The 12,683-nt window shown below is 43.5% G+C and overlaps 1 protein-coding gene across 1 annotated transcript in view; it reads left to right on the forward strand.

The window, feature by feature from the left end:
• PDIA6 (protein disulfide isomerase family A member 6) overlaps positions 1 to 12,683 on the forward strand; it is a 512,967-nt gene that overhangs the window by 295,668 nt on the left and 204,616 nt on the right. The window contains exon 11 of the mRNA XM_044080139.1: positions 9,745 to 9,903. Within this exon, the coding sequence (XP_043936074.1) occupies positions 9,745 to 9,903 (159 nt within the window). The remainder of the gene's footprint in view (positions 1 to 9,744; positions 9,904 to 12,683) is intronic.

Consider the following 12,683-nt stretch of genomic DNA (forward strand, 5'->3'; position numbering starts at 1 on the left):
CTGGGGCCGCCACCCCCTAATGCCTTATAGATCCAGCCCCCTACCTCAGCTTTGGCACTCCACCCAAGTGTAATGACTGCAGCAGTGTAACACGATGAACATAGTACAGTTTTGTACCTACCATAAATGTAGATGTTCGAGTGTAAACACTGCTGCAGTCCAGGTTACCCTCCCTCCTTTCCCTCTTACTTTCTGGGACATACCTAGGTCATCTACCCTTTATTACCTATGGGGAGTATTTGCTGGTAACTAAAAATGGTTGTTTGCTTTTCTTTTGTATATTTTACTAGCAATTTGAATTGGCTATCTATTTGGGGGCACCTGACATCTGGGGCAAGAAAAACTGAAGAAAATGGCATCGGCTGCATCTTATATACCCCTGTCGCACTGACGTCAGGGAGGAGGCGACAGCAACCGACACCGGACCAAGACTTTGGAACTCTCTCCGACTGCGGGACCGCCTGACTGCCCCAAGTGTAATGACTGCAGCAGTGTTTACACTCGAACATCTACATTTATGGTAGGTACAAAACTGTACTTTCTTCATACTCACAAGCGAATGAACCCAAACCTGTCAATATCAAAGCACATTCAATGAGAGCCATAGGAACTTCTTTTGCTTTTCACTCCAGGGCTTCTATGGACGACATTTGCAAGCAGCCATTTGGGCTAAACCCCTTACTTTCATCAAACATTACAAATTGGACATGGTCTCCAGGGGAAGAGCGGCCTTTGGCTCAGTGATACTCAGGAATGTTCTTCCATAAGGGCCGTCCAGGTTTTCAAGTAGCTTGGGATTCTGTCCCATCAGTGATGAATGGGAAGAAGATTAACATCAGATAAAGAAGTTATGTCTTACCATAATGTTTCATCTGTGTTGTTGATCTTCCATTCATCACATCCCACCCTCCGTCCCCCACCAAAGGCTCCTGGTGGATCTTATGGGTCCTTGTGTTTTCAGGGTTTTTGCGCAGGAATGGCCTCTGCTTTTACTTCTATATGTTTCATGCAAACTCTATCTGATGTAACTGGGAGAAGGGCATTTTGGGTAGCAGCTTAGCTCAAGAATTTTTGGTGCATGCAAGCTTGGTATTAGGCCGGCTCGGTTACAAGCCGAACCCATCAGTGATGAATGGAAGAAGATCAACAACACAGATGGAACGTTATGGTAAGATGTACTTTTTTCCAGTATTTTCCAATTAGACGCTATCAACAGCCAGAAGATTTCACAGAAGTCTAGATTTTATGGCTTCTGCTACTTTCATGAGTCCTCCAGGCATACTCCACATGAGGAAAAATTCAGTGGGATCTCCTATCCTTTTGGATGCAACACCAGCATCTGCTTTCATTTCAGATTCCAAATCTACGGTTTGTGGAGAGAGATCCTCTGATGGCTGGACCAGTCTTCCCTAAATCCAGGTCTTTCTCTGATTCCCCCCAACACCTTCTCATTTTCTGGTCATAGATGCATCAGATTAGTTCAGTATCCAAAGGGATGAAAGTCCAGGGTCTCTTGAACCAACAAGACCAGCTGAAATGTGTAAATCTCAAGGAAATGATGGCACTGATCAGTCCACTCGAATCTTTAAATCACCTCTGGATTCCAGGTCCTTTTCTAGTAATCAGACAACACTACAGTCTTGTGGTACATAAACAAGGGGGGACCAGATATTGCAGACTAGCAGTGATGGCATGTTAACTAGTTAGATATATAATTCCCTTCAGGCAACTTATGTACCATTGGAGCAGAATGTAGTGGTGGTCAGGCTGAGCAGGGCTAGGACTGACCCCATGAATGGAAGTTGCATACCATGGTCTTTAATGAGTTGATCCATCTCTGGGGAACTCCTCAAATAGATGTTTGCCTTCATTTACAACAGACAGCTAAAGAATTTGTGCTCCAGAACTCTCTAAAGAAGGGCTTTGAAAACAAGGTGCCTATTCATTCCCATGTACAAGAATGTTCCTGCATGTCTTTCCACCTTTATCTTTAATAAACAGGATTCTTTTAAAGATTCAGAGAAACTCTACAAATGTAATTCTGGCAACCCCATTTTGACCCAAGCAAAAGTCAGTCCCATCTTTTGAAAATGGCCAAGAACAATTATGCTTCCTCAAAGAAAGAAGGCTCGGCCTAGACTGGAGTCTTTGATTCTCCCCAACTTTCAAAATCTACTAACTGCCTAAATGATGGAATTTTAATGCCTTTTAGGCATCATATTTTTTTTTTCTGAGGATGTGCAGCAGGTATTAAAGGAAGCTAGGAAACATATTAGAAAATCATATGTGGCTAAAATGAAGCAAGTTTCCCATTTGTGTCAGAGCAAGAACCAAGAATCTTGTAAAGGCTGAGATTCCTTTGGTTCGTCATTATTTGTGTGTTATCCTATGGCCTTTTTCATTCTTCCATCTGTCTGTCCATGGATTCCTCCTTTCGCCTCTTTTCAGAGGTGAAACACTTTTTTTGAAAGGGGATCTTAATTTTGTTTTAGATAAACTTACACTTTTTCCTTTTGAACCAGCTCACAAGACTGATTTAATGCGCTTAACATGGAAAACATTGTTGCTTTTTACCCTGACTTTGGCTAAAATAGTATCTAGTTATAAGCTGTTGTGCTAACTCTGCATACCTCACCTTTCACAAGGATGGTCTGACTGAGAACCAATCCTTCCTTCATGGGTAAAGTAGTGTCAGAGTTAACACTGAGCCAGTCCATTAATTTCAGTTTTCTTTCCAAAACAAACATATTTGGGAGGGAGAATTCTACATACTCTGAAGGTCCCAAGTTGGTGTTGGTGGTTTTCTGGGGGGTCTTATATTCTTAGCCTCTCTGAGAAAACTGCCTAAGTAAAGGGTGTGAGAAAATTGGAGGATCCGTATTATATTGAGCTGAAATGGCTGAAGGATGGATCTTAATGGAGGAGAAGGAAAGGCCTTTTGTGTAGCATCTCAGTTAGGTATTGCAGTATGTGAGGAATGTTTGGTATCCAGGGATTTTGACCTTTAGCCTGGTGCCATGCACAAAATCTTTTCCATTTGTCTGAGTAGGTCTTCCTGGTGCTGGGCCTCCTGGCCTCCAGGTTATCCTGTCGTCAGGTGGTCCCGCAGTCGGCCGAATCCCAAAGTCCTGGTCCGGCCATCGGTTGTCGTCGCCTCTTCCCTGACGTCAGTGCGACAGGGGTATAAAAGACCGCCAACGCCATTTTCTTCAGTTTTTCTTGCCCCAGATGTCAGGTGCCCCCAAATAGGAAGGCAATACAATAGCTATGCAACAATATCTTAGTAGATAAACAATAGTACTAGCTGTTGGCAAATACACCATATAGACATGCTTCCAATTGATTGATGTACATGGGAGTTGTAACTAACACCCTGGTATGTAGAGGGGATGGAGGGGAGGGTAACCTGGACTGCAGCAGTATAACCACTCGAACATCTACATTTATGGTAGGTACAAAACTGTACTATGTTCATCGTGCTATACTGCTGCAGTCATCACACTTGGGTAGAATGCCAAAGCTATGTTAGGGTGGCTGGTACTAAACTGGGTTAGGTGATGCTAGGATGCCCTGCAGAACTGCAGTGGCAAAGCCAGCTCTGGTTTTTGAGTATAATGGAAGGTGGTAGTGCTTTGTAACGGTGTGCACTGAACTCCAAGTAACTGCCTCCAGAATGTCTTTGGTTGTAACCCCTCTGAGAAAGGCTGCTGAGGTTGCAGTAGCCCTGGTAGAATGGGATCTAATATTGACAGACACTGCCTTCCCATGGTGCGAGTAGCAAAAGCGGATGCAATGTGCTATCCATTTGGAGATGGTCTGTTTTGAAATAGCCTTTCCTTGTGAACCTGCAGTATATGATACAAAGAGTTAATCAGTTTTTCTGAAGATCTTTGTCTTATCTAAATAGTAACGTAGCTGTCTGTGAATGTCCAAAGAGTGAAGGAGCCTTTCTCCTTTATTCTGTGGGTTAGGATAAAAGGTGGGTAAATGAATGGTCTGATTCAAAGCCACACTGGATACTACCTTGGGCATGAAGGAAGGGTTCGTAAAGAGACTGTCCTGATGGAAAATGATGAAAGGTTCCACTGCCATAAGTGCCTGTAGTTCTGAGACCCTGTGTGCTGAGGTAATAGCCAGTAACAAGGCTGTTTTCCAAGACAAGTATTGTAGTTCTGCTGGGAAGGCTGGTTCGAAAGGAGGCAGTGTTAAATTTTCTAAAACGAAGTTCAGGTCCCAAGTTGGTGTTCGTGGTTTTCTGGGGGATCTTATATTCTTAGCCCCTCTGAGAAACTGCCTAAGTAAAGGGTGTGAGAAAATTGGAGGATCTGTATTATATTGAGCTGAAATGGCTGAAGCATGGATCTTAATGGAGGAGAAGGAAAGGCCTTTGTGTAGCATCTCAGTTAGGTATTGCAGTATGTGAGGAATGTTTGGTATCCAGGGATTTTGACCTTTAGCCTGGTGCCATGCACAAAATCTTTTCCATTTGTCTGAGTAAGTCTTCCTGGTGCTGGGCCTCCTGGCCTCCAAAATGACATTCAGGACGTCCTTTGAGAGAAGTGTTGATTGATAATTTAAGGAATTCTCCATGCAGCTAAATTTAAAGTTCTGAGCTGGCTGTGACGGGTTTGAGAGTTTTTCTGAGTCAACAGTAGTGGGAATTGAGGCTAGATCCATGGAGGGCTGTTAGTCAAGTTCCTTAGTAATGGGTACCAGTGCTGGTGTGGCCAGTCCGAAGTAATGAGGATCATTTGTGGTCTCTCTAATCTGACCTTCAATAATACCTTGGTCAGTAGAGGTAGTGGAGGGAAGGCATAGACTGTCAGTGTTGTCCAACTGAATGATAGAGCATCCACTTTCCAGGCTAGGGAGTGTTAATTCCTTGTGCAGAATTTTTGTAATTGGCAATTGTTGGGGGAGGCAAATAGATCTATGTCTGGACATCCCCATCTTTGAGTTATCATTGAAAATACTTGTGGGTGTAGTCTCCACTCATGAGGGTCTGCCATATTTCTGCTTAATTCGTCTGCCAATATGCTTTCCTTTCCTGGCAGGAATTGTGCTTGTAGTTGTACTTGGTAGGTCAATGCTGTGTTCCATAAGGTCATAGCCTGTCTACATAAAGGGTAGGAGTGTGTACCTCCCTGTTTATGTACCACAGAACTGTGGTGTTGTCTGTCCTTATTAGAAGTTGTCTTGGATGTAAGAGGTCCTTGAAGGCTGTCTGTGCATTTTACACAGCTAGCATCTCCTTTGGGTTGATGTGAAGATGCATTTGTTTTGCAGACCATTTGCCCTGTATGCACTGTCCTGCCATGTGTGCTCCCCAGGCATAGTCTGAAGAATCTCTTGTCATGGTTTGGTTTGCTGGAGGTAAGACGAAAGGAAGACCCTTGTTTATTTGACATGCTTGAGCCCACCATAGGAACTCTTTTTGAAGGCAGGGAATGATAGGTATACTTGTTTCGAGGCTGTGTCTGTGTTGAGACCATACACTTTTCAGGTACCATTGTAATTTTCTCATATGTAGCTTTGCATATGGGATTAGTTGAATGCATGATGCCATGAACCCCAATGCCTGCAGGATTTTACTTGCAGTGAGCTGGGTAAAAGTTGCTATCCTTTTGAAGTATTGAGTCAATTGTTTTTGTTTGTCTGGCGTGAGGTAAGCCATCTGGGCCGTTGTATTTAAGCTGGCACCCAGGAATATTATCTGTTGCGAGGGAATTAGTTTTGACTTCTTTTTGTTTACTGTGTACCCTAGGCAACTGAGCAGCTGTGTTACAAAAGCCAGATGCTGTAATAGAATGTCCTTGCTGTCCGCTTGGATCAGGCAGTCGTCCAGATATGGATAAATTTGTATTCCTCGTTGTTTGCAATATGCAATTAATGATGCCAGGCATTTCGTAAATACTCTGGGCACAGTAGATAAGCCAAAGGGTAGTGCAGAGAATTGATAATGCGTTGTACCTGCCAAAAATCTGAGGTATCTTCTGCAATCTTGTCTGGTAGGGACATGCAGGTATGCCTCTTTGAGGTCTAACGTTACCAGCCACGACTCCTTGCCCAGCATGGGAAGGAGCTGCTGTAGTGTGAGCGTTTTGAATTTGGGTACCTCCAGGTATGTGTTCAGAGTTGAGAGGTCTAAGATGGGCCTCCAGGCTTTGTCCTTTCTTGGGACTAGAAACAGTCTTGAGTAAAAACCTTGACCTTGCTCCTTTGTAGGTACCTTTAGAATTGCTTTCATATCCATTAGAGCTGAAATTTGCATTTGAGCCTCTGCCCATTGGTTTGGAGGCAGATTTGGCATGCCTCTCATCCGTGGTAAAGTGTGGAAATGAAATCTGTAGCCTCGGTTAATAATGTCCAGAATCCATTTGTCCTTTGTTATGATTTGCCAATTTTGTGGAAATAGAGCCAGTTTTCCTCCCAAAGGTGCTGCCAGGGCAATTTTGCTTGGCAGACGAAGAGGGAAGTCATTGTGTTTGTTTCCTGAAGGGTTGAGATCTTTCTTCTCCACCTCTTTGAGTTGTTGTATGCCATTGTCTAGGCCTGAAAGAACCTTGTGGCTGACTTCTGCCCCTTGGGTGCCTGTACCTACCTCTTTGGGGTCTGTCTGATGCAGGAAAGGACCAGTTTTTTGATGGCCAGTTTCTGCTGAAACGAGGTTGTACCTGTAAAAAATCTTTAACTGTTTGCATAGATTTTGCCTTTTCTTCCATTTTCTTTAAAACTTCCTCTGCTTTGACACCAAATAACACATCTTTCTGCAATGGAGCATCCAATAACTTTGCTTTGACATGTTCTGGTAAGGCTTGTTCTTTAAGCCAAGCATGCCTACGTATTACAGACCCTGTGCTCTACATGAGGCTTCCAATGAATCAAAACCACACTGTAAGGTATGCTTTCCCACCTGTTCTGCTGCATGCAGCAAATCCTGCATCTCTTTAAAATCAAGTTGATCTGTCTGAGGGATCAGTTTCTGCTTTAACTGTGTAATCAAATACTGTTGGTATTTTAGCATGTGGAATTGGCAGTTTAATGCCCTCGTGGCCAAAGTGGCAGACGTATACACTTTCTTTCCCCATCTTTCTAATGCTGTGGAATCTCTTTCAGAAGGAAGTGGATTCTAAGCAGTAGAGGCCTTAAACCCTTTGGGACCCTGGGAAATGGTCTCTGGGTCTGCAGTAGGGCTTTTGAATAGAATCTTATGAGTATCAGGAACTCAGTAGTATCTGTCTGGTTTAGCTGGTGCTGGAGGTAAGGAATCTAGGTTTAAACTGGATTCAGAGAAAACATCATCCAAAATGTCTAAAACTGGAGGAATTGCCAGGGGTCTATGCTGTGGAAGAAGAAACAACTCACGGAGTCTTTTCTTGGAGTCAGAGTAATCTTGGCCTTCCCAGTGAAAGTGTTCCCTCATGGTGTGTAAAGTTTCCCCAAAAGAGTGATCTTCAGGGGGGAGATAGAGGGAATGGACTCTTCAGCATCTGAGTCTTCATAAGGAGGGAAGGAGTAATCCTGGTAGTCAAGAGTTGCCTGAGGAAATGTATGCTTGGTCAGAGGAAGGATAATCTTCCTCCAGTCTAGGCCTTTTGTCAGGCGGGGGTTGGGATCCCATGATAAAGGGTAATTAAATCCTCAGCGATCTTAAGCATCTGTTTTTTAGGCATAGGGGCCTGTGGAGGAGTGTGCGGCCCCGGTTTTCTAACTTTCAAGGGGGCTTTGAGTTTAGCGTAAGGCTTGGCAGAGATAGTTGTCGGTATGAAAACACCTTCAGAGACCGAAGACCGATCCAAAAATTCTGGATCCCCATCGGGGCTGGCGTCCGAGGAGTGAGGTGGAACCGGTTCCTGAGGCCCAACTGCTTCGGTTTGGGAGGCCGTCAGAATTTCTGAAGTTGCTTTAGTCAGGGGCTGCGAAGGCGCCTCGCTGAAAACCGGCATCAGGCCTTGCTGAGGCTTCGGTATCTGGTCTTGGCCTTGGCTGCCAGTCCTTATCTTTGTGTTTTTTAATCATTGCTGATGTCGGTTGCTCCGACGGCATGCTATAGTCAAATTTTCTGCCAAAATAATGCTGGGCGAATTCTGCCCGACGCTTAATTGTACTTTTGTTGAACCTAGCACAGAACCAACAACCAGAGACGTCGTGGTCTGGGCCTAGGCAAGGAATACAATAAGAATGAAAATCCTTATGAGGTTGTTTTCCCACAAGAAATACAATTATTAACTTTGTCTGACGTCAGTCTGAGGCAAGAAAAGTTTCCCCAACGGGGTACTTAGCTTTAGAGAAGACTTCGGCTGAAACTCTATTCGAAAATTTCAGGAGCTGGCCCGACCAGCACTTGCGAACTGCTTCTGCTTCAGGCACCACGCGGCAAGAAACTGATAGAAAATCCTCAGGAATTCAAATCTCTTTTGAAGGCAAGAACACCAGATAACCAGTGTCAAAACAGACCATTTCCAAATGTGTGTCTCCTGCAATTCATTTCTGTTCTCATTGTAACAGGGCAATTCCAGGCAAAGTTAGAGATCATTCTACCAGGGTTAAGAGGGCTATAGCTACTTCTATGGCTTTTTGGAATGGGATGGACACGAAGTATTGTAAATGTGGCAAGATGGTCATCTCACATTAGCAAACGTTAGAAAATTAATTTCTTTAGATCCACAGCAAACTTTGCTAGGATTATTCTCCAGGGACTCTGTGATGCTGTCCCTTCTTCATTCTCCTTTTCTTTCTAAGCTTTGGTGTACGTCACATATAGCTTAGGTTAATGCAGCAGTGATCTAATGATGTGCAGTTCTGTTAGCAAACTTGCCATAACGGTAGACGTTTAAATAGATCCCCGTTGGACTAGACACTCTCCTTCTTCACCTTTATGAATTTTTCCAGGCTGGACGGACCTTTTTTCTCTCTCCTCCTCCTAGCATACTTTTGTTAGGGATCCCCCACCACACCCCCCCTCGTTTCTAGGGCAAAAAAGATCTGAGGATGTTTGTGTTTCACTGCTGTAATGACCTGAAAATATGCTTCTGCCTGACCACACCTATACCTAGGTGTCCTGATATCGGGGAGAGAGCGTCTGCTGTGCTTGTAGGAGGGTAGAAAAGTCTGTGGTGTTCGAGCCAGCCAAGGGCTTCCACAGCAAGGAAGTCCTTTGTTATTACTACAACACTGAAGACACTCTAACATCTGCATTTATGGAAAGTAGAGACAACTGTAGTGTACGTTTGTTTTGTACCAATTCTCTGTCAAACTCTAAAGGTCTTGTTTGTGTGTGGAAGGTGCCCTGAAGCTTTGAAAGCTTTCTGGACGTCTGATCCTTAACAGGATATGCCCCATATAGCCTAGGCTACTACAGCAGTTATCTAGTCGAAAGTCTACTCTTTAAATTTAATCATCTCATCAGTATTGATGTGACTGAGGATTAAGTTGAATAAATGCACGAACTGTAATACTTAAAAGTACAGCATTGGGAACATTTGTCTTATTTGAAATTGTTAGCAATCTGTTTTTGATGCATTGTACATGTAGTGATACTAACCCTCTAATTAGCCATGTGTTGTACTTGTTCTCGAAGTAGTCCATATAGAAAAAGAGAAGCACTTGTCTGTTAACTGTACAATGCTTGTTTTTGCTGCATAGCTTCAAAGTTTCAACTGTATAATGGTTGCTTTTGCTGCATAGCTTCAGAGTTTGTGAACAGTATTGCATCTGATGTATTTTTTTTTATGACATTTGAAGGTGGTTATGGGCAGAAGCTGGAGCACAGAGTGATCTTGAAATGTCGTTTGGGATTGGAGGCTTTGGTTACCCTGCTATGGCAGCCGTAAATTCACGTAAAATGAAATTTGCTCTTTTGAAAGGATCTTTTAGTGAACAAGGAATTCATGAATTTCTCAGGTAAATTTACTGAGCTCATTTCAATGAGGGTAAAGCAAATTGCTCAAAGTATTTTTTTTATGTAGAATATACTGAAGATCATTGAATATTGCATGTGAATATTGACTGTAAACTTGGCAATTTTTTTTCTTTATCTTTGTTTCTCTGTTGCCTTCAAGCCACCAGCTTGCCCTTCATTTCGCAAAAGAGTCTGGGATGAGCAGTCATTCAGGCATCCATTAGGGATTTCTGCTAATAGTGCCAATCAATTACACCTGCACGCCCCATGAACATCTTCCAGTGCCTAGGTGATTAGTTCAGTTTGGTCAGAATTAGACCTTTATCTCCTAGAATCATGGAGCCAGCATAGATGTAGTAGATGTTTCATTAATCATTTGTTTTGCAGAGTAGTATGTCTTGTGCAGTCCGTGTTTTAGTCACAGATTTGATCCAGGGCTGTCAACGGGTAGTTGCAGCAAAGGCTTCAGAACTGAAATTAGTTGCTGAATTCATGCTTCATGATGTAGACTGTGTGCTGTACAACCAAGGTTCTCATTATATGGTCCAAGTACTGAAGAAACCAGAGAGGTGTGTCAGTGTAATCAACAGCACCTGCTTGTTCTTTGACTGGGGGCTAGTGTTGATAGAGTTCTGCAGTAAGAGTTCACCGGGGTTCAGAACTGCAGTATTTGCATTTTGAACTTGGAAGTGAAAGTCTGCTAATAAAGTAAAAGCACTGTAGCTAGAATCGTGGGTATTAAAGTGTCACTCACTCAACCCCCCCCCCCCTCACTCACTGTCTCACTCTGTCTGACATTGGGCATTTCATTGTGCTTTCAGGTGACTGGTAGGATGTTCTTCATGTTTCACTGTTGCAGTCATCAGATTTGGGTGATCTGCTTGCAGTAGCCCTCAGTCGGCCTGATTATCAAAGTCTTGGGTCCTGCATTGGTTGCTGTCTCATCTTCTGTGAAGTCAGGTAGTCAGGGGTATAAAGCATGCAGCCAACGCCATTACATCAGTCTTTCTTGCCGTGCGGTGCCTGAAGCAGAAGCAGTTCGCAAGTGCCGGTCGCCCGACTCCTGAAATTTTTGTTTGAGTTTCAAAACCGAAGACTTCAACTAAAGCTAAGTACCCGTTGGGGAAACTTTTTCTTGCTCTAAACCGATGTTAGTAAAAGTCAGTAATTGTTTTTCTTGTGGAAAGCAAATACCTCCTAAAGATTTTAATTTGTACTGCATTCCTTGCCTAGGCCCTGACCACGACTTACCTCGCTGTCGGTTTTGTGCCTTATTTAAACAGCAAGCTGTATAGTTACGCTTCTAAATATTTTGGTACTCTGTTCAATTATTCAGATATGTCTTCGGTAAGCAATCCGACTACAGACATTCCGCAAAGATAAAGACAGAGACAGGCCGCCTAGGTCTAAACCTGCCAACGCTTCTCCTAAGCTAGTCGCCAGTTCGCCAGTACTCAGTGAGGTGCTTTTGCAGCCCCTGATACCCATTTGTTCAGATTCTCAGGCCTCTACTGAGACCTATTCGGAGTCCGGTATGCTGCGAGATGCTTCAACTGTGAAACCTGCAGATGTCTCTACCTTGGATGGGTCCAGAGCCACTGTGCAGGCACCGGCTTCTGAGGGTGTATTCAGGCCTACTGACTTGCATATTAAACCAATGCCTTCTTCTTCAAGGCCTAAAACTGGAACCATGCCTAAAAGAACGATGCCCAGACCGCATGGTCAGGCCTCTATGCCTAAAAAACAAATGATAAGAATGGCTGAAGACCTTATTACTTTAATCAGGGGAAGCCAACCTTCCCCCTCTAAGAGACCTAGGACTGAATTTGCCTATGATACGTCCTGATCAGGATTCTGAAATTTCTGTTTCCTCTGACTAGGATTTACCCTTATCTACCTATGAGGATTCTGATGCACAGGACTCTATTCCCTCTGCCCCCCCCCCCCCCCCAAGAGGATTTCTCTTTTGGTGAAACTTTGCATACTCTTAAGGAGCATTTCCGCTGGGAAAGCCAGGATTACTCTGATTCTAAAAAGAGGCTTAGGGATTTCTTACTCCTGCCACAACACAGGCCTTTAGCTATCCCCCCTGTACTGGACATTGTTGATGATCTTCAGAATCTAGCTTGCCCTGATTCTTTACCTCCTACTCCCAGAAAACCTGAGATATTATAGGGTTTCTGATTCGCACAAGTTCCTTTTTAAAAATTCTACTGCGGATCCTGAGACCATTTCACAGGGACCCAAGGGCATTAAGGCTACTTCTACCAAAAATCCTACCCCTTCTGATAGAGATTCCAGGGGCGCTGGATAGATGGGTAAGAAGGTATACACTTATGCATCCTTGGCCATTAGGGCCTTAAACTGCCAGTTTCATATGTTAAAGTATCAGCAGCATATTTTTGGATTGCTTAAACAGAAATGATGTTGATTCCTGACTGTGTTGAAAATAAGGATTTACAGGATTTAATGCATTCTGCTGAGCAAGTTGGAAAACATACTTTGCAATGTGGTTTTGATTCACTAGAGGCATCTTGCAGGGCTGCTGTCACTGGGTCTGTACTTAGAAGGCATGCTTGGCTTAAGGAGCAATTTTTGCCAGATCATGTTAAAGCTAAATTGCTGGATGCTCCCTTAAATCAGGACCGCCTGTTTGACACCAAAGCAGAAGTAGTACTGAAAAAGATGGAGGAAAAGCTAAATCTACACAAACTGTTAAAGATTTCCTACAGGTACAGCCTCCAAGATGAGATTTAGTAGGCATTGGCCCTCTAAGAATTGG

The sequence above is a fragment of the Protopterus annectens genome, chromosome 1.part1 (assembly GCF_019279795.1).
Source record: "Protopterus annectens isolate FY-2018-M chromosome 1.part1, PAN1.0, whole genome shotgun sequence".
In the NCBI taxonomy this organism is placed as follows: Eukaryota; Metazoa; Chordata; order Ceratodontiformes; family Protopteridae; genus Protopterus; species Protopterus annectens.